Source organism: Rhinatrema bivittatum, chromosome 5 (genome assembly GCF_901001135.1).
Source record: "Rhinatrema bivittatum chromosome 5, aRhiBiv1.1, whole genome shotgun sequence".
Taxonomy (NCBI): domain Eukaryota; kingdom Metazoa; phylum Chordata; class Amphibia; order Gymnophiona; family Rhinatrematidae; genus Rhinatrema; species Rhinatrema bivittatum.
The window spans coordinates 340,934,918-340,955,093 of NC_042619.1; the positions used below are offsets into that span (position 1 = coordinate 340,934,918).

Sequence of the window (20,176 nt, forward strand, 5' to 3'; positions counted from 1 at the left end):
CGGGCAAATGTGTTTGACTCCTTTCAGGAAACGTGAAACGTCTGGGTGTGTGGTAATGCTGTTGCCGTCACTCCTGGGGCCGTAGCAGGATAGCGCTGCCACCTGAACCTTGATTGAATTGAAGGACAGACCCTTCTGTAGCCCATCCTGCAGGAAATCCAAAATGATGGGGATTTTGGCGGCATGTGGATTGGTGCTGCGAGTTTCGCACCAGGCTTCAAATACTCTCCAGATCCTTATATAAGTTAGTGATGTGGAGAACTTGCGTGCTCGGAGGAGTGTATCTATTACCGGCCCAGAGTATCCCCTTTTCTTCAGTCGAGCCCTCTTAATGGCCAGACCGTAAGAGAGAATTGAGCTGGATCCTCATGGAGGATGGGACCTTGTCATAGCAGGTCCCTGTGAGGGGGCAGAGGTAGAGGATCCCCTGCCAGTAGTCTTCTCATGTCTGCGTACCAGGGTCTTCTTGGCCAGTCCGGGGCCACTAGAAGAACTAGGCCTCTGTGCCGCTGAATCTTGTGTATAATGGCACCCAACAGGGGCCTTGGGGGAAAGGCATATAGCAGGATCCCCTGAGGCCATAGCTGTACCAGGGCGTCAATCCCCTGGGATAGAGGATCTCGCCTGCGACTGAAATATCTGGGTACTTGAGCGTTGGACCTGTCCGCTAGTAGGTCCATGCCTGGCGTCCCCCACTGATCCGTGATCATCTGGAAGGCCGTGGACGACAGCTGCCATTCCCCCGGGTTTAGGCTTTCTCTGCTGAGGAAGTCTGCCGTGGCGTTGTCCTTCCCGGCGTTGTGGACGGCGGAGATTTCCTGGAGATTTGCTTCCGCCCAAGCCATCAGGGGGGCTATTTCTAAGGATACCTGTCGGCTTCTGGTTCCGCCCTGTAGGTTGATGTATGCCACCGTGGTGGCATTGTCCGACATCACTCTGACTGCTCTGTTGCGAAGTCTGTGGGCAAATCGCAGGCATGCTAACCTGACTGCCCGTGCCTCTAGTCGGTTGATGTTCCACCCCGACTCTTCTCTCTTCTTCGCAGTGTGCTCCCCAGCCGCTCAGGCTGGCATCTGTAGTGAGCAGGGTCCAGGTCGGAGAGGACATTTTCGACCCCCAGCTCATGTGGCCGGGCTGCAGACACCATCGTAACTGATGCCATACTCTGGCCGGTAGATGCACGGTGTAATTCTGTAATTGTGGGCTCCACCGAGATAGAAGGGCGCGTTGTAACGGTCTCATATGAGCCCGTGCCCATGGTACCACTTCCAAAGTGGAGGCCATTAGGCCGAGGACCTGTAGGTAATCCCAAGCTGTGGGCCGGGTGGCACTCAGCAAAGTCTGCAAATGATTCCGGAGTTTTAATTTCCTCTTGGAGGTCAGGCTAACTTTGTCTCCCTGTGTGTCGAATCGGACTCCGAGGTATTCCAGCGACTGCAAAGGCTTAGGGAAACTCTTGTTCGTGATGACTACCCATCCTAGGCTTTCCAGAAGAGATATAACTCTGTTGGTTGCCCGGTGGGTGGCTCTCCTCTGGTGATTTTGCCCTGATCAGCCAATCGTCTAGGTAGGGATGGACGAGAATTCCTTCCTTCCTGAGTGACGCCGCCACCACTACTATTACCTTGGTAAAGGTCCGTGGCGCAGTGGCTAACCCGAAGGGTAGAGCCCGGAACTGAAAGTGTTGTCCCAGGACTTTGAAGCGTAAGTAGCGCTGATGATCCCGATGGATTGGGATATGCAAGTAAGCTTCTGACAGATCCAGGGATGTGAGATACTCCCCTGGCTGTATGGCACTTCGGACTGACCGCAGAGTTTCCATACGAAATCCTGGGACCCTTAAGTGCCAGATGACCGACTTGAGGTCCAGGACGGGTCTGAAGGTGCCCCCCTTCTTGGGCACGATGAAATAAATGGAGTAATGCCCAGAATTTATCTCCCATGCAGGCACTGGGATTATGGCTTTTAGGGACAGGAGCCTTCCCAAGGTAGCTTCCAGCGCCGCCCTCTTGAGGGGCAGACAAGGAGATTCCACAAACTTGTCCGGAGGGAGGTGAAGGAAGTCCAGGTAATACCCTTCCCGGACAATGGCGAGGACCCACTGGTCCGAAGTAATCTCGACCCACCTGCGGTAGAATAGGGTTAGCCTGCCCCCAATGGCTTCGTCCCCCAGATGGGTTGGCTGATTCTCATTGTGGGGTGCGGCCGGGACCCGAGCCCAAGCCGGTTACCCGCTTGCTGTGCCTGGTCCGAAAGGACTGGTTCCTGGTCTGAGAACGAGGTGCTTGGTAGCGAGTCCTGTAAGGGATAAAGCGTTGAGAGCTTCTACCTCTGGATGGCCTAGGAAAGGGGCGCTGGTTCCTCCTTGACTTGTCTTCTGGTAGACGGGGTAATGGAGAGGCGCCCCATTTGTTAGCCAGCTTCTCGAGGTCACTGCCGAACAGGAGGGATCCCTTAAAGGGCATTCTGGTAAGGCGCGTCTTGGAGGATAAGTCGGCCGACCAATTTCGCAGCCAGAGCTGTCTCCTGGCTGCTACTGAGGATGACACTCCCTTCGCTGCCGTACGAACTAGGTCGGAGGCAGCGTCAGTGAGGAACGAGAGGGCTGATTCCATTTCTTCTCCCGGGGTGTTGTTCCTGGCTTGTGATAACAGGAACGTGTCACCACGGTGCAGCAGGTCGCAATACGTAGGGACATGGCTGCTACCTCAAAGGCTTGTTTCAGAATGGCGTCCATGCGCCGGTCATGGGCATCCTTGAGGGCCACCCCTCCCTCCACCGGAATGGTGGTGCACTTCACAATTGTGCAAACTATGGCGTCTACCTTGGGACACGCCAGCAGCTCCTTGGTTGCTGGGTCAAGGGGGTACATGCCAGACAAGGCCCGACTGCCCTTTGAATGAGGCCTCCGGCGCATTCCACTCGAGATCGATTAGCTGCTGTGCTGCTTGTAGGAGGGGGAAATGGTGGGCCGTTTGAGGAAGGCCTTCCAGCAGGGGGTTCACTCTAGGTTCCCCTGGGGTGCCTTGGCCCGGGATAGCCAACTCCGACAGGCATTGAGAGACCAGGTCTGGGAGATCCTCCTTAAGAAAGAAGTGTCTCATGGTTCGATACGGCTCTATCCCCGAGGGAAATTCTCCCTCCTCCGGGAGCTCTTCTTCTTCCACAGAGCAATCTGAATCCCCATAAGTGGGGTTTCCGGGTGGCCGAGCCTAGGTCTTGAGGGTCCAGGGGTAGGGTCATCCGGTACGTACGGGTCTGTTCGGGAATCAGACTGCATCTTGACAAAGGCGTGAATCCCCTTGAATAATTCCACCCATGAGAGCGAAGCAGGTTCTAGCCTTAGGGGCACCAGGTCTCTAGGGTTCCCTGGCTGCTCACCGTGGCCTGCGAGGTCCGGGGTGTTCCCTGAGGAACTAGCAATTATGCTGGGCTGGGACCGGCCCTGGCCTGGAACTCCCAGGGCCTCCTCACATTGGGCACATAGGGAGTCTGCTTCCTTGCTCTGTGTGGCTCTGAGGTGGCATGCTGCGCAGAGGCCTAGAGCTCTTATGCCCGATTCTGGAGGCGCCGGCTCTGCGGACGCATGGGCTCTCATACACTCCATCGCGTCTGTTATCTCTATGTGCTTTGTAATATGCGCGAAGATGTGCGCCTATCAATGTGCACTTATCAGCGTGCGCCTAACAACGTGCGCCTATCAACTTGCGCCTATGGACGTGCGCCTATCAACGTGCGCTGAGCAACATGCGCCTATGAACGTGCGCCTATCAATGTGCGCTTAGCAACGTGCACTTAGCAACGTGTGTCTATCAATGTGCGCTTAGCAGCGTGTGCCTATCAACATGTGCTTAACAAGGTGCGCTTAGTAGCGTGCGCCTATCAACGTGCACTTAGCAACGTGTGCCTATCAACTAGCAATGTGCGCCCAATTATTTTCGGGCGACTAACATACGCGCCCGTCACCTGTGCGCTGAGTCCGGTCTGAGCGCTAGGGCGAGGCGGCGAACCAGGGCAGATGGTGACAGCGAGCAGGCAGGCAAAATGGCGACCTCCTAGGCGGGCTGCCACGCAGGCAGACCCCGCTAATCCTCGCTTCCTCGGAGACCAGCAAAGTAAAGATGTATGCCTTACCTGATCTTCGGCGCTTCCCGGCTGCGACCCGGGCGGTCTCCAGCTGCGGGGGGAGAGGGCAATTACCGTCACCGCTGAGCTCGAGGAAGTGCACCCGCTGCCTCGAGGTCGCGCCCGAACTCGTCTCGTTCGGGGGCCAAGTCCTCACCGCGAACGGATCGGGACCGAGGCTGCCTCTATGCCGCGCCCGAGCCCTTCTCACTCGGGGGCTACGTCCCTGCCGCGAATCGGCCACTGGACCGAGGCTCGTACCTCCAAGGGACCATGGAAATCACCTTGGGAAACTCAACTGGGGGAGGGACCCGATGGTATCACCGCAGGAGTGCGGGGCTTGTCTTCAGGTAGGACTTCTATGAATTTAGTCGTTAGAATTTGGAAAAATGCTCAGCGAGCGTGAGGTAGCTCCAAACTGCTTTGGAGATGGAAATTACTGAGCGCCTGCACTTCCTGCAGGGGTATATGTACCACGTGCTGACGTCAGATCCGTCTCCAACTGCTAGCACGAGCACACTATACCCATTTGTAATGAGTCCATCTGCTACACGCTAGGAAATAGAAGAATTCATGAGACACTGTTTATCTGCCATCCAGAACTGGCTAATGGCTAACAAACTTGCTCTAAATATTTTCAAAACTGAAATCATGCTGCTGTTTCACTTTCCCCCAACTCAAATTACCTTCATGAACAAAGTAATTCCACTCTCAAACATTGCTCGCAACCTCTGCATTCTTTTAGATCCTTCACTCTCAATGCATTAACATACTAAATCTTTGACACCACCTTCATTTTTGAAACTCTGGCTATTGCGTTCTTTGAAGCCATTACTTGACCTGGATGACTTCTGTAGAGTTTAACAATCATTGCTCTTTTACTTCCTTGTCTACTGCAATTCACTTTTCCTTGGTCTCCCAAGCTATATACTCCATCCACTCCAAATCATTCAAAATTCAGCAGCAAGGCTTCTCACTGGCCTTCCCCCTAGTGATCACATAACTCCGAGCTTAGAATCCATACATTGGTCACCTATCACCTACCGTATCCAATGCAAGTTAGCAGTCAATATCCATAATCTCTTCTATAACACTAAATTGCCTTGGATTACAGCCATTCTGAAAATACATACCCCAACAAGAGTCCTGATATCAGCGAACCAAGGCTTGCTTGACGTTCCCTCCCCCAAAATAGCACACCTTGAAGAGACCAAGGAATTAGCCTTTTCAATTGCTGGCCCTCTATATTGGAACTCCCTCCCTACTGAAGTCAGAGCAATTAAAGGCCCAAATTTTTCAAAAAGGCATAAAAAACACACTTATGTCGGAAAGTCTATGCATCATGATGATGTCAATGCTGCTGCATATCCTAAATTTAAATTCAAATATATGTCTGTATGTCAAGGATACACCATGTTGTTTTTAATCTGTCATACTTGTTTTATGTATTTTAAATAATGAGTATATTTCTGAACCCTGCCTTGAATGTAGGAAGGGCGGGTAAGAAATGTTTTAAGTAAGTAAATAAATAACCTGCAGTTTCCTCATGTTCCCTTCCACCTCCAGTTCAACTGGAACCAGAGCAGGGATCTGGCACCATGATCCTTCATTTACAACAACCTGATAATTTTCCCTCCTATTTTATATTTCCTACCAATTTCCAATTTACATTTCATCCAGCCATTGCAGTCATAGTCCTGGATCAAGGCTCCTTCCAAAACTTTGCAAACATATGTCCTAAATCTAGCCACTAGTTCTCACCATGAAAAATGACCATGATTCTCCTCTCCAAAGGCAGGTGGGCAGTGAATGTTGCCCCAGCAGCATCCCCAGGCAATCCAAAGAACATCCAACAAACACGACTTAGGAAATTTTTCTGCATGACACCTGAGCCACAAGAATGACCTCAAACAAAATTTCAACCAATTTCACAATTTAATATTAAATAACATATATAGCCACCTCAGTGGAAACAGCCTAGGCTAAATAATTTTCAACCTACAGTAAAAGCATTAGATTAGGCAGTAAATAAGAATATTTTCCTCATGCAAAATGTAATCAACAGTTTAGAATGTTACCTGTCTCTGCAGTGAAGCAGCTGTAAAAGATTCATGCCCCTCTACAATTTTCATCAGTAAGGATATCCACTGGGACATACTAAGAGTGCTGCACATTTGAGGAAGGAGTGCAATACTTCGGATAAATCCCAGAGAACACCATCTTCTGTGCTGTTCATTGTACACTGCTCTATTAGTTGGGGAAACTGTAGAGAAAGTCAGAAACTTCAGTACATGGTTAAGAATTTAGACAATTCCACAGTCATTTTTAAAATAAAGAGAACGTCCTTGGAGGTAGGCCCTCTACATCATTACTTGAAATGCGTTCTTCTTTTTCATCTGGCTTCAATTGGAGAGCCCATTAAGATATAATCTCAAATGTTTTACAACAAATCTCACCCACAAACACTACAGCAAAGTTGCTTACCTGTAATAAGTGTTCTCTGAGGACAGCAGGATCTAATTCTTCACTGGTAGGATGATGTCATCTGATGAAGCCCAGTATGCAGATTTTACATAAAAGCTTCTGGAAGCTTTTAGTATGCTCAACTAAGCATATGCAGCCAGACCCACATTACTGCATTGTATGGACCCCTTCAGTTCATTCACGGCTAATATAGAGAACCAGAATTAAATCAAGGAGAAGTGGGTGGATATTACATGACAGACTTAACATCCTACCATCCTCCAAGAACACCTGTTTACAAGTAAGCAAATTTAACTTTCTCTGAGACAAGCAAGCTGCTAAATCTTTATCATTGGGGAATCCCAAGCTATGGAAATGCCATGAACATGAAAGAGAATAAAACATCAAAAAAGACAACATTTTTTGGGTGGCAACAGACATTTTCTTACTCTTTTTCCTTTTTGTTTTATAAGAGTGGTGCTCTGGAAAACAAAAATAATGGGCCCAAGTGGCAATGAAGTTGAGAAATAACTCAAAAACATACTGGCAGGATAAACAGCCAACCTCTGGTCATGTTAGCAGTGAGCTATGAAAATGTAGCTTGATCCTAGATAGGCAACAGACTAGAGCCGGTGGAAGCACAAGGCAAACTAGGCCTGGCCCGGGCACTGACCATTAGGGGACGCGACCGGGGGAATGGCACTCCTCTTTGCTACTGTGGTACTGCCACTCCCGGCCCCCACATGGTTCACAGCCCCTAATGAGGGTGCAACGGGGGGGGGGGGGGTGACAATGAAGAGGGGGGGACAGACAGAGTATGCCTAGGGCACCTAGTTCCCCTTGCACTGGCCCTCCATAGATGCTGCTTATGACCAGGGGCGGATTGAGGGAAAAATAGTGGCCCGGGGGATTTGTCTCCATACTGGTCCATGGTACCCATTTACATATAAAATATAATTTACATAATTATGTACACACCATATATTTCGGCATGGTCCTCCCATATCAACACAGTACTATTTGCCAAAACACAAAGAATAACAACCCCACCTATGAAAACGAAATACCACAAATATTACACCAGAATCTAAAATACAATACACCTCCTAACAGGAAAACAGAACAGGCCAAGCTACTACAGATCCCTACAGAGAAACCACATGCTAAAAGAATGCTTCATCTCAGTCTTTGCATGCAGAACACAAACTCTCACCAAATACAGAATAAGCCACATAAAGTATAAATACAAATGCGCAGACAAAACCTAAATTGTAAAACGTATCACGCCAGACTCTTATACAGTGCAACAATGGAAAAACAAAATGTCACCATTCTTCATGAAACAATCATAAAATCAAGATATATAAATCATGAATCATAATTATAAAATCATACTAATAAATAATTTCAAAACAGCTGATGAATAGAATATCCAATAATTAAAGACTCAAGCAAATTTTGAAACCTTTACCAAACACCAATAAAATATTTCAACAGCAGACATCACATACTACCCAATAATTAAAAATGGTAGTCAGTCAAGAAAAATGAACTTAAAAAGCCACCTTTACTAACGTTTCCAGCAGTTATCCTACTTCTTTCCCTTGCAGGCCACACCAGAAGAGGCAGTAGCTGCTGAAGCTGTCCTCATGGTCCTCTTCCTTAGGGACCACAACCAGTCTCTTTTCTCTCTCACACACACACACACCAGTCACACCCTCCAAAACCAGTTTCTGTCTTTCACACACCAATCATCTCCCCAACCAGTATCTTCTCTCTCTCACGCACAAGCATACACATACCACCAGTCATCTCCCTGATCAGTCCTCACACATACACACGTCGCCTCTCTGGCCAGTCTCTCTCAATCACACAATGCTCTCGCTCCCCTTACTTACACATAGGATTTCAATCACACACATGCTCTCTCTATTTCACTTAACACACAAGCTCTCAATCACACACATGCCCTTTCTCTCACTGAGACCGCAGGGTCCACAGTATGACCCTCATGGCTAGGCGGGCTATTGGGGTGACGTGCACAAACAATGCCATTTGACCCAGCAACTTCAGGAGCAGGTGGGCTGAAGCTGTCCGCTGGCAACGGATGGATCCAGCCAGCCCGGCCAGTGTGGCTATGCGTTTGCTTGGAAGGAATGCCTTAGCCACTGTGGTGTCCAGGTCTGCTCCGATGAAGGTCAGTTGCTGGGATGGAGTCAGCTGGGATTTCGGGTAGTTCACGAGGAAACCCAATGACTGGAGGAGGCTTAATATCATGTTGAGGGACTGAAGAGCTCCCTGTTTTGACGAACTCTCCCTGTTTTGACGAACTCTTGATAGTCCAGATATGGGAACACATGTACCCCATTCCAGCGCAAATGTGCTCCCACCACTGCCAGGCACTTTGTGAAGACCCGGGGCACGGAGGCTAGCCAGAAGGGGAGAACCCTGTACTGGAAGTGTCAGTGGCTTGCTACGAAGCGCAGATATTTGCGATGAAGTGGAAAAATCGGAATGTGCACATAAGCGTCCTGTAGATCCAGAGAGCAGAGCCATTCCCCTTGATTCAGAAGCGGAAGTAGGGTACCCAAGGATACCATTTCTTGAACCCATTCTTTGTGAAGGAACCTGTTTAAGGCTCGAATATCGAGGATGGGACAGAGGCCTTCTGTTCTCTTTGGGATGAGAAAATACCCATCAACCCCACTGAGCCCGACAAACCGATTACATGGCTCTGGACTGTAGCAGGGCCAGAGTTTCTAGACTCGAGGGTCGTTGCGTGTTGCACAAGGCTCCATGCCAGGAAAGGTGGGGAGTCTGAAGGAACAGTGAGGAGATTCAGTGTGGTAATTATGTGCCACGATGGACAACACATCGGTTGGTGATAATTAGGAACCAATTGTTGACGAAGTGGCAGAACGACCTCCCACAGATGAGTCAGATGGTGTGGGCAAAGGGAACTGGTTTCTGCTCTCTGGATGCCAGTCAAAAGCCAGCTGCAGGACCAGGCTGGGAGGCTGGTTGAGCTCTTAGGTGCTCTTTGTTGGCGAGGGTGGCCTCTTTGTGAGGACCGAGTTGTACGAGCACGGGAGGCCAGAGAGTAGTATTGATGTTGCTTGTAAAACTGCTTTCCTGGTATCCCTTCTCTGGTATACAGGTCGCTGAAGAGGCACCAGAGATGGTAGTTGATAGCTGATGCAGATTCTCATGGTGGTCCTTGAGTTGGGGCCACTGTGTGTCAGATTTTGTCCTCAAACAGATTGTCTCCTGTACAGAGAGGTTGGCCAGTTTTTCTTGACCTCCAGATGAAGGTCGGAGGTTTTTTAGCCAGGCCCAGTGTCTGGCACTAATGCCTGCCTCTGAGACCCTTGACTCTGTTTCAAAAAACGTCATAGGTCGCTCTAACTTCATGTTTTTCCAGCCTCCAGTTCTTTCTGGAGGATGGATTTCTAGGCCCTCCTGAAAGTGGCAGGGTCTCCATGAACTCCTGGACTTGTTATACTGGTTCATGTATAACTGGTATGCCATTATGCGAGTGATAAGTATGGAACCCTGGAAAACCCTTCAAACCTAGGGCATCTTTTCCTGGAAGGGTGGAGGTGAGGGCAGGACCTTTTGGCCTTTTTCTGGGCTGATTCAACTACCACCGACTGGTGTGGCAACTGGCTCTTCTGAAAGCCTAGGGCACAGTACCTGGATGTTCCCAGAGACAGTGAAGGAGGTCCAGAAGAACCACATGCACTGGGACAGCCATCAGCTCCATAGGAGCATCCACAACTGAAAGGACCTCCAATATCTTATGGTGGGCATCCTCTTCTGTTGAAAGTTCGAAGGGAATGGTTTCCTCCGCCATCTCCCGGACAAAACTTGCGAGGAAAGATCCTCCGGAGGTGAGCGCAAGTTCTCTCTTCTGGGAGGGGTGGGGGGGGAAGGCTCCGACAGAAGGACCTCGGAGGCCTTGAAGAATGCTCAGAGGAGGCATCCCCCCCCCCCTCTTTCTCACCAGCAAAGTGCCTGGGTCGAGGAGGGAAGCTAAAACCCAGAATACGGGAAGCGGGCACCAATGGTCGGTGAGGTGGAACTGACAGCGGTGGTGCCAGCACAGAGGGCACCGGGATCTGCGATAGACATCGGGGCACCGGAGGCCCGGGGACAGAATCCGGCATCGGGGGTTCCGTCCATGGAGATGGGCAAGGAGCCGCATCTGCCTCCTCCGAGGAGCCCAGAATCGAAATTGAGACAGGAGGAGGCACCAGTGGTTGGCAGGGCACCGAGGGGCCCACCGGCACGGGCTGCATTGGCATGGAGGGTGCCGGTTCCGATGTCGATATGGGGGCCGGCGACGATGGTGGCTGGAGACCCCGAAAGGCATTAAGCACAGCCTGTTGGACAATGCGGTCCAACTCCTCTCATAACGAGGTTCCTGGAGTAGGAGGCAGGCTGGGAGTCACCAGAGCGTCCACGAGGGTATGCGGTGGCTCAGATCCCGGCACAGATATCGATGGTGAACGATCTGGACTCCCGGGTCCAAAGGAGGATGGGGCCTCCTCTCCCTGGGGCCTCTTCGGAGGGGGTTTGGCCGAGGCCGATGCTGCTCCTGTGTCAGTGCCGGCACCGAATGGTGATGACCGTTGGTGCGGTGTCAATGCTACCCATGGCGCTCGGCCCGGTCCTTCTCCGGTGCCGAGGACAACGATGCCGAAATCTTCGATTGACTCGATGCCAGTGAGGGGCGGTCTTCCGCTCCTCAATCCTCTATGTGGGGCTTCGATGGGGAAGGTCCCGAGTCAGTTTGATCGCCACGACTTGATGCACCCAGCACTAGAGTCGATGGAGCAGATTGCTTGGAACCAAACAAGTTCTCCATCTTGTCCAGGCAGTCGTGCTGGCCTTTGGGGGTCTTCTGAGCACGGCTGGGACACTGATGGACATCATGGGAAGGCCCAAGACACAAGACGCAGACTTTGTGTGGGTCCGTTATGGTTATAGTCCGCGGACACTCCGGACACTTCCGAAAACCGGTCGCAATGATAAAAAAAGGCAGTGTGCGGTTGATGGCCCATCGGCCACCAGGAGTTAGACAGCCGGGAATTGACCGCAAGAGCGTGAAACGGACTTACCGAATGCCAGAGGAATTGGTGCACGATGGGGGTCCCTGGAGAGGGGAAAAACTCGAAGAAAAACTTCAAATTGTTCCGTGAGGAAATTGTGAGAAAAAATGCTCATAGAGCTCCACTAACTGTGAGGCAACTGCTGTGCGGAAAAAAAAAGAGACTGAAAGGGTACCCCATGTAGCCACGGGGTTGATGGCATGCTGGGCATGCTCAGTGTGCCAAAGTTCTAGAAACTTTGACAAAAATGTTCCGTGACAGGGCTCCATCTGATGATGTCACCCATCTCTCAGGACTACCATCCTGCTTGCCCTGGGAGAATTCAGATTAGGAACAAAAGGATTAAGTTGAGTTTATTTGCAAAGAAGTCTATTGTATTGGTGGCCAGAGGAATTCCCATCACTAGTTCAATGGAAAATTTTGATGCAACAGCATGCACAACTGGAAATGATATGGAAAAAGGGAGTTGCCACACTGAGGTCATTTCCTTTCAGGAGGGGCTATTATGATTTATAATCCAAGATTTTTCTTGCTACATACAGCACAAAAGAGGGTATTGCCTCATCTATTCCTTTGTGGTTGGTCTGGTGAAATAGGGACACACTGGTTTATCGTTTGTGTGCAGCAGGTGACTAGGTGTGAATGCTGTAATAGGAAAAAGTTGATGAGTCAATGTTACATTGATTTGAAGCTATTGTTTGAAACAAAAGTGTTTTTTTTTCTATCTCATGATTGCTTGACATTATTTGCATTGACTCAGTAAAAAGAAGTTAAAAAAAAAATAATTGGCCTAGCGATGAACATTTACACTGATAGCATATGCTTTCGGTGCTAGTACTATAGCAGCACTGGAAGCAGCCTGGGATCGCTATGTACTGCAATCCTAGAAAGATAAAGGTGGCCAAAATTAAGACACTGGGTGGATGAGAGGGCTTTGGGGAGAGGGTAGAAAGGGGAGTGAGGTTATTTGGAGGGTCCAAGAAGTCCACATCGTATATTTAGCAGGGAGGGAAGGTGAAGGGCTGGAGGGATAGGTCTGGCCCAGTCAGTTCCAATACATGATTTATTTTTCATTTTCAGGGGCCTCAGGTAGGTTGTTCTTTTATGGTGGGATGGAGATCATACTGGCCTGGTAGACTCATGAAAGTGTGGATTTTTTTAAGCATTGCACTTAACTGAATATCTTTTGAAAATATCCAATTAACTGGCAGGTTATTTAGCCAAACAATAATTTTAAAGTTAACTGGCAATATTCAAATGCTGGCCAGTTAGGGTTAAAGTCATTTGATTATTTAATAGCCAGATAACTTTATGCTAGTATATTCAGCTGAACCTTAGCTGGTTAATTTATCCACTACAAGCCTACTGAATCTGGGAGAAAGGATGAAAAGCCTGCTCTTAAGACACGACCCCAAAAGAAGATGAGTCTCGAGCTAGCACACACAAACAATAATATTTGAAAAAAAGAGTCAAATGAGTGAAATTTCTTATTTCTGATCCTATGGTCTATGCTATTTTTTAGGCTGTTTTTTCTTTTTATGTTATATTTTATTTATATAAGTCAATGTCTTTTCTGTGTTTTTTTAAATAATTATGTAATGTTTGCTTGTACATAGTCTAGCAACTTGATAGTGATTCATTAATCTTAATAAAGGTAAAAATAAATGTCCAGGGACAAAACCAATTGGTATTCTGCCCAAGAGGCCACTTGGGCTCTACTGAAATGCACCGAGACACCCAGAAAACTCCTGCCTCTTGCAAATAAATGCATAGCAATAGCCTCCTTACTTCATCTACCTAGAGTAGAGTAGGCTTTCTCTCCTGTTTTGCAACAGCTGAAGAGCACGAACAGATGATCTGACCTATGAAAAGTATTTGTCACCTTCAGATACTTGAGAAGAATCTTTCACACATCTAGCATGTGAAGAGACCAATTCCCAGACCCTGGCTAACAAAGAAGACACTGTAAAATGGAGACCCCATCCAAAAAAAATGTCAGAAAAGGATCCCTGCACATAAAGCCTGCAACTTTATGATACACCACCCAAAACAAACTGCCACTAGAAAGACTGTCTTCAAAGTAAGGTCCATCAGAAAAACCTCTCTGATGGGCTCAAAAGGAACTGTACACAACACCCTAAAACCAAACTGAAGGCCAGAGATGTTTAACCGGTTTCAGAAAACTCACCACATCCGGGTGTGCTGCTAAGGACAGTCTTTGTACTTTTCCTCTATAACAAGACAGTGCCACCATGTGCATCTTGAGTGAATTCAGAATCCAACTCCTCTATAAGCCTTTGCAAAAAAGAAAGCATATCCGGCACTGATGCCTCTAATGGGGAGACTCCCATCACTGAACACCAACACTCAAATATCTTCAGATCCAGGCATAAGCTAACGAAGTTGAATTCTTACTAGGCTGCAAAAAGGTAGAAACTACCTCATTGGAATATCCTTTATTTCTCAACTTTCACCTCTCAAAAGCCAAGCTGTGAGATAAAAGCAAGCCTGCCGTTTGAAGACCACTGGACTGTGATGTAGCAAATCCCGCATGTGTCCAAACTTCAACACTTCGAGCACACTGAACCTTACCAGATCCATGCACCAAACACACCTGGGCCACTCTGGAGCCACAAGAATTGCACAATCTCTATGCCATTGTATCATCTGGATTACTCGTCTTAACAAGGGCCAAGAAGGGAAAACATTCAGCAGATCCCCTTGTGGCCATGTCTGAACCAGAGCATCTAAACCCATTGACCTCAGTTCTCTTCTGCAAAAGAAAAACTGAGAACTCTTGGCATTCCTGTCAGATGCCATCATGTCCATCTTAGGTTCTCCCTATTTATCATTATTTATTTATTTATTTATTTGATTCTTTTTTATACACATCAGTTTACATCGAACATTAGAAGAAAAGAAAATTACATTTAACAGGGAGTAATAACTTGGCTTGAAACACGGGAGAGCGCCCATTTGAGAGCAGCCTAGAGCTGAACTACCTTGCACGGGGAGGTGCCAAGTATCTGAACTAGGGTAAAAGAGAACGAGATTAAACCAGAACAACTTATATCTGATGTTGCTCATGCTATGGTATCAGGGGTAAGGGAGGGAGGGTCGTTGGGAGGGATGGGAAGGGTGGGGAAAGAGTAACCACAAGGGTAACATAGGCACAGTTGAAACAGTGAAAACCTGCAGTTTTTTAAGGAAACGCTTGTTTAAAAAGCCAAGTCTTACGTTTTTTTTTGAAGGTCAGCGGGCATTGTTCTTGGCGAAGATCTGGAGGTAAAGTGTTCCACTGAGAGGGTCCAGCTGTGGAAAAGGCACGTTTCCTAATGGTAGCGTGTGAGGAGGACTTGGCGGGAGGAGTGTGAAGGGTGTCTTTGTACGCTGTTCTAACCGGTCTGGTGGAGGTGTGGAGGAGAAGAGGGATAAGCTAGTTCAAGTGAGGACTGCTTGTAGATGGTCTTGTGTATAATGGTGAGGGCTTTGTGAAGGATACTGAAGTTAATGGGAAGCCAGTGTAGATTCCTTAGAATGGGTGTGATATGGGCTCCTCGATTAGTGTTGGTTAGAATCCTTGCGGCGGCATTCTGAAGCATCTGTAGCGGTCTGGTGGTAGTAGCGGGGAGGCCTAGTAGTATTATTCATATTTATATTACCACACATGCCATGGCCCAGTCCAATCAACATAAAGCAAATGTTGCTTACCTGTAACAGGTGTTCTCACAGGACAGCAGGATGTTAGTCCTCACATATGAGTGACATCATCAGGTTGGAGCCCAATCACGGAAAACTTCTGTCAAAATTTCCAGAACTTTTACTGGCCCCTACTGGGCATGCCCAGCATGGCACTAACCCTGCAGCCAGCAGGAGTCCCCCTTCACTTCAGTCAGGCAGTGCCGAAAAAAGGAAACAATAAAGCATTACGAACCCAACACCGCGGGGTGGCGGGCGTGTTTCGTGAGGACTAACATCCTGCTGTCCTGTGAGAACACCTGTTACAGGTAAGCAACATTTGATTTCTCACAGGACAAGCAGGATGGTAGTCCTCACATATGGGTGAGTACCAAGCTGAGGATGTCCGAACATGCACCAAATGTACCCGTCGGCGTGCAACAGGCACAACAACTGGGGTGGAATTTTGTAGAGGGCATCCGCACCCCACCGGGCAGGCGGAAGGGTGTTGGTACGTCACGTTGGAAACAGGTTCCGCAGGACAGATTGGCCGAAGATGGAATCTTGTCTTCCGGCTTTGTCCAAGCAATAGTGGGCTGCGAAAGTGTGGAGAGAGCTCCAGGTGGCAGCCCTGCAAATGTCAGGAAGTGGCACCGATCTTAGGTGTGCCACTGAAGTCGCCATGGCCCTCACCGAGTGTGCTTTAACACGTTCTTGGAAAGGAATGCCTGCTTGCTGATAGCAAAAAGATATGCAGTCCGCCAACCAGGAGGAAAGAGTCTGTTTACCCACAGGCTGTCCTAATTTGTTGGGATGGAAAGAGACGAATAACTGAGTGCTCTACCTCTGGGCAACTGTCCGGTCTAGGTAGAACTCTAGAGCCCGTTTACAGTCAAGGGTATGCAGAGCCTGTTCTCCTGGGTTGGAGTGGGGCCTGGGAAAGAAGATAGGTAGTATGATGGATTGATTAATGTGAAACTCCGAAACTACCTTAGGCAAGAACTTAGGGTGAGTGTGGAGTACCGCCCAGTCCTGCAGGAGTTTAGTGTAAGGTGGATAGATACCTAGGGCTTGTAACTCACTAACCCTGCGAGCTGAAGTGATAGCCAAAAGGAAAATCACCTTCCATGTGAGATATTTTAGGTTACAAGAGTGAAGAGGCTCAAATGGAGGTTTCATGAGCTGACCAAGAACCAAATTAAGGTCCCAAGAAGGGGCCGGAGTGCGTAAGGGTGGCTTGATATGGAGCAAGCCTTTAAAAAAACGTGTTACGAGAGGTTGTACCGATATAGGGGCAACCCCGACACCTTTATGGAAAGCAGCTACCGCACTGACATGCATTCTAATTGAGGAAGTCTTTAGACCGGATTCCGATAAATGCCAGAGATAGTCCAGAAATCTCGGGATTGGACAGGAAAAGGGATCAAGGGACTGTGAAGAACACCATGATGTATACCTTTTCCATTTTTTAGGAATAAGACTTTCTTGTGGAAGGCTTCCATGAAGCAATGAGCTCACGAGAAACCGAATCTGAAAGGTTAAGTGGTTGAAGGATCAACCTCTCAACATCCATGCCGTCAGGAACAAGGCCTGAAGATTGGGATGGCGTAGACATCAGTCGTTCTGAGTGATCAGAAGAGGGTCTTTTCCCAAGGGAATGTGCCTGCGGATGGAGAGATCCTGGAGTATTGGAAACCACACTTGGCGTGGCCAGTGAGGAGCTATCAGGATCATGGTTCCTTTGTCCTGACGGAGCTTCACGAGAGTTTTCGAGAGAAGAGGAAGCGGAGGGAATGCATAAAGCAGCCCGGCTGCCCACGAGAGGGAGAATGCATCTCTGGGCTGCGAGCATTCGCTCCGAATGAGGGAGCAGTAATTGTCTACTTTGTGGTTCTGAGGGGACGCAAAGAGGTCTATTTGGGGATAACCCCAGTGTTGGAAGAGAGAGGTCGCTACCAAGGGATTGAGCAACCACTCGTGCGGTTGGAAGACACGACTCAGTTTGTCCGCCAAAACATTGTCCACTCCCTGCAAGTAGGTTGCCCTGAGGTACATCGAGTGGGAGAGCGCTTCCGCCCAAATCTGAGCGGCCTCCTGACACAGTAGGAAGGAGCCTGTGCCTCCCTGTTTGTTGATGTACCACATGGCCACCTGGTTGTCCATCTGAACAGGATGACGTGATTCGATAGGTAATCCTGAAAAGCTCTGAGAGCATATCGCATTGCTCGAAGCTCCAGGAAATTTATCTGGTGTTTGGATTCCTCTTGAGACCAAGATCCTTGTGTCTATAGATTGTTCACATGAGCTCCCCAGCCGGGGTTGGAAGCGTCGGTGGTGAGAATGAGTTGAGGGTCTGGTAGATGAAAAGGTAGTCCCTGGAGGAGATTGTTCTGATCTTTCCACCAGGCGAGAGACAGACGGAGTGCGTCGGTGATGTGGCAATGGTTGAGAGAGACTGAGTCACTTGAGTCCATTGTGACCGTAACGTCCAATGCATGACTCTCATGGCCAGACGGGCTATTGGAGTGAGATGGACTGAGGACGTCATGTGTCCGAGAAGAACACGAAATTGCCGAGCAGTCGCTGTGTACTGAGACTGCAACTGGTGAGCGAGAGACACGAGGGTTTGAGCTCGTTGTTGAGGTAAGAAGGCTTTTGCTTGTAAAGTGTCCAAGTCTGCCCCAATGAAAGACAAGGTTTGAGATGGGACTAAACAGGATTTCTCGTAATTGACGAGAAATCCTAGAGAAATTAGAGTATGTAGGGTCAAATTCAGGGACGATCGAGCTGCTTGCTGGGTTGGGGCCCTGATTAACCAGTCGTCTAAATAGGGGTAGACGTGAACACCTTCTTTCCGAAGGAAGGCCGCGACAACTACGAGAAATTTGGTAAAGACTCGTGGAGCTGACGCTAGGCCGAATGGAAGCACCCGGTATTGGTAGTGCTTTTGGCCTACTAAAAACCGGAGGTACTTGAGATGAGCTGGAGCTATCGCAATGTGGGTGTATGCGTCCTGGAGGTCTAGAGAGCAGAGCCAGTCTCTCCTTTGTAGAAGAGGTAGAAGGGAGCCCAAGGTTACCATTTTGAACTTTTCCCGCTGGAGGTACTTCTTGCGGGCATGTAGGTCTAGAATTGGACGAAGGCCCCCGGATTTTTTGGGAATCAAAAAGTACCGGGAATAGAACCCTAGGCCTTGCTGCGAAAGAGGAACGGGTTCTATTGCTCTTAACTGGAGAAGAAGGGAGACCTCCTGCTCCAGAAGGACAGAATGGTTGGATATTCCCCACACTTGTGTCGGCGGGGAGTCCGATGGAACAGCAAGAAAATTCAGATGGTAACCCTGAGCAATGATTGCCAGCACCCATTGGTCTGTTGTGATGGCTTGCCACATTCCATGAAAGTGGCATAGTCTACCTCCCACTGGTATGGAGGGATCAGGCTGCTGCTCTCGAAGTGAAAGTCAAAAGCCTGAAGCAGGCCCCGGTTGGGGAGCTGCTTGAGACTTCTGTTTGCGAGGCTGGCGAGGCTGGGACTTATGATAGGTCCTTGTCACTCGGGTCCTTGTCGGTGGAGGATAGTACTTCCTTGGCAGGAAGAAAGACTTCTTTGGGTCCTTCTTGGAGGGCTGTCTAGACGGGAAGTCAGAAGGTATCGATGAGAGCTGTTTGAGGGTCTCATGATGATCCTTTAACTCAGCCACTATTTGCTGAATCTGTTCACCGAATAAATTGTCACCAATACAAGGTAGGTCGGAGAGCCTGTCTTGTACTTCTGGGCGAAGGTCTGAAGACTTGAGCCAGGCCCAACGCCGTGCCGAAATGGCAGTCGCAGACACTCTAGTGGAGGTGTCGAAGATATCGTAAGCTGTTCTTATTTCGTGTTTCCCTGCTTCAAAGCCCTTGTTGACAAGGGTTTGAAGATGTTCTTGGAATTGGTCAGGCAGGGTTTCAGAGAAGTCCTGTATCTGTTTGAAAATGACCCTGTTGTTTTGGGTCATATACAGCTGGTAAGCAGCAATTCTAGAGATGAGCATGGCCCCTTGGAACACTCGTCGACCAATATTGTCTAGGAATTTGTGTTCCTTGACAGGAGGGATAGAGGAGTGTGGCTTCATTCTTTTTGCCTTCTTCTGAGCTGACTCTACTACAACTGAGTGGTGGTCAAGCTGAGACTTTTGAAAGCCCGGGGCTGACTGTACTAAATAAGTAGTGTCAGCCTTTCTGTGTACTGGGGCCGCGGATCCAGGATTTTCCCAATTCTTTTTAAGGAGATCAAGAAGAACTTGATGAATGGGAATAGAGGTGATCACTTTAGGGGCATCCAGGAATTGGAGAAGCTCCATCATCTGGTGCCTATCATCTTGTTCCGTCTGAAGTTGAAAAGGGACCATCTCAGACATTTCCTTCACAAAACTAATGAAAGAGAGGTCCTCTGGAGGAGAACGCTTTCTACTTTCAGTAGGAGAGGGAGGTGAAGGTAAGTCATCGGTGTCTGTGGAAGTATCATCACCCCAGGTGTCATAAGGATCAGTAGGCTGACCTGTAGGACAAGAAGGGGGTTGGATACCGGAAGGGCCCGGCTGAGGCTCAGAGAAAATCGAAGGAATCACCGGGGGCACCACCGACGCCATGGGGGGCATTGGTGCCGGCATCAAAGGCGCCGATGTGCGTATCGCCCCCAATGAGTGAATCGGTGGCGAGGGACGGCATGGCATCGATGGCTGAGGTACTACCCCCGAAGGAGGAATGTGGAACGGTGTTTCTCCTCCCGATGAAGCAGTCATCGAGGAGGGCACCGGA

The 20,176-nt window shown here is 48.9% G+C and overlaps 1 protein-coding gene across 1 annotated transcript in view; it reads right to left on the bottom strand.

Annotated features, from left to right (window-relative positions):
* LOC115092958 (E3 ubiquitin-protein ligase HERC2-like) overlaps window positions 1-20,176 on the bottom strand; it is a 2,733,734-nt gene that overhangs the window by 1,771,275 nt on the left and 942,283 nt on the right. The window contains 1 exon segment of the mRNA XM_029604466.1: window positions 6,204-6,388. Coding sequence (XP_029460326.1) covers window positions 6,204-6,388 — 185 coding nt within the window.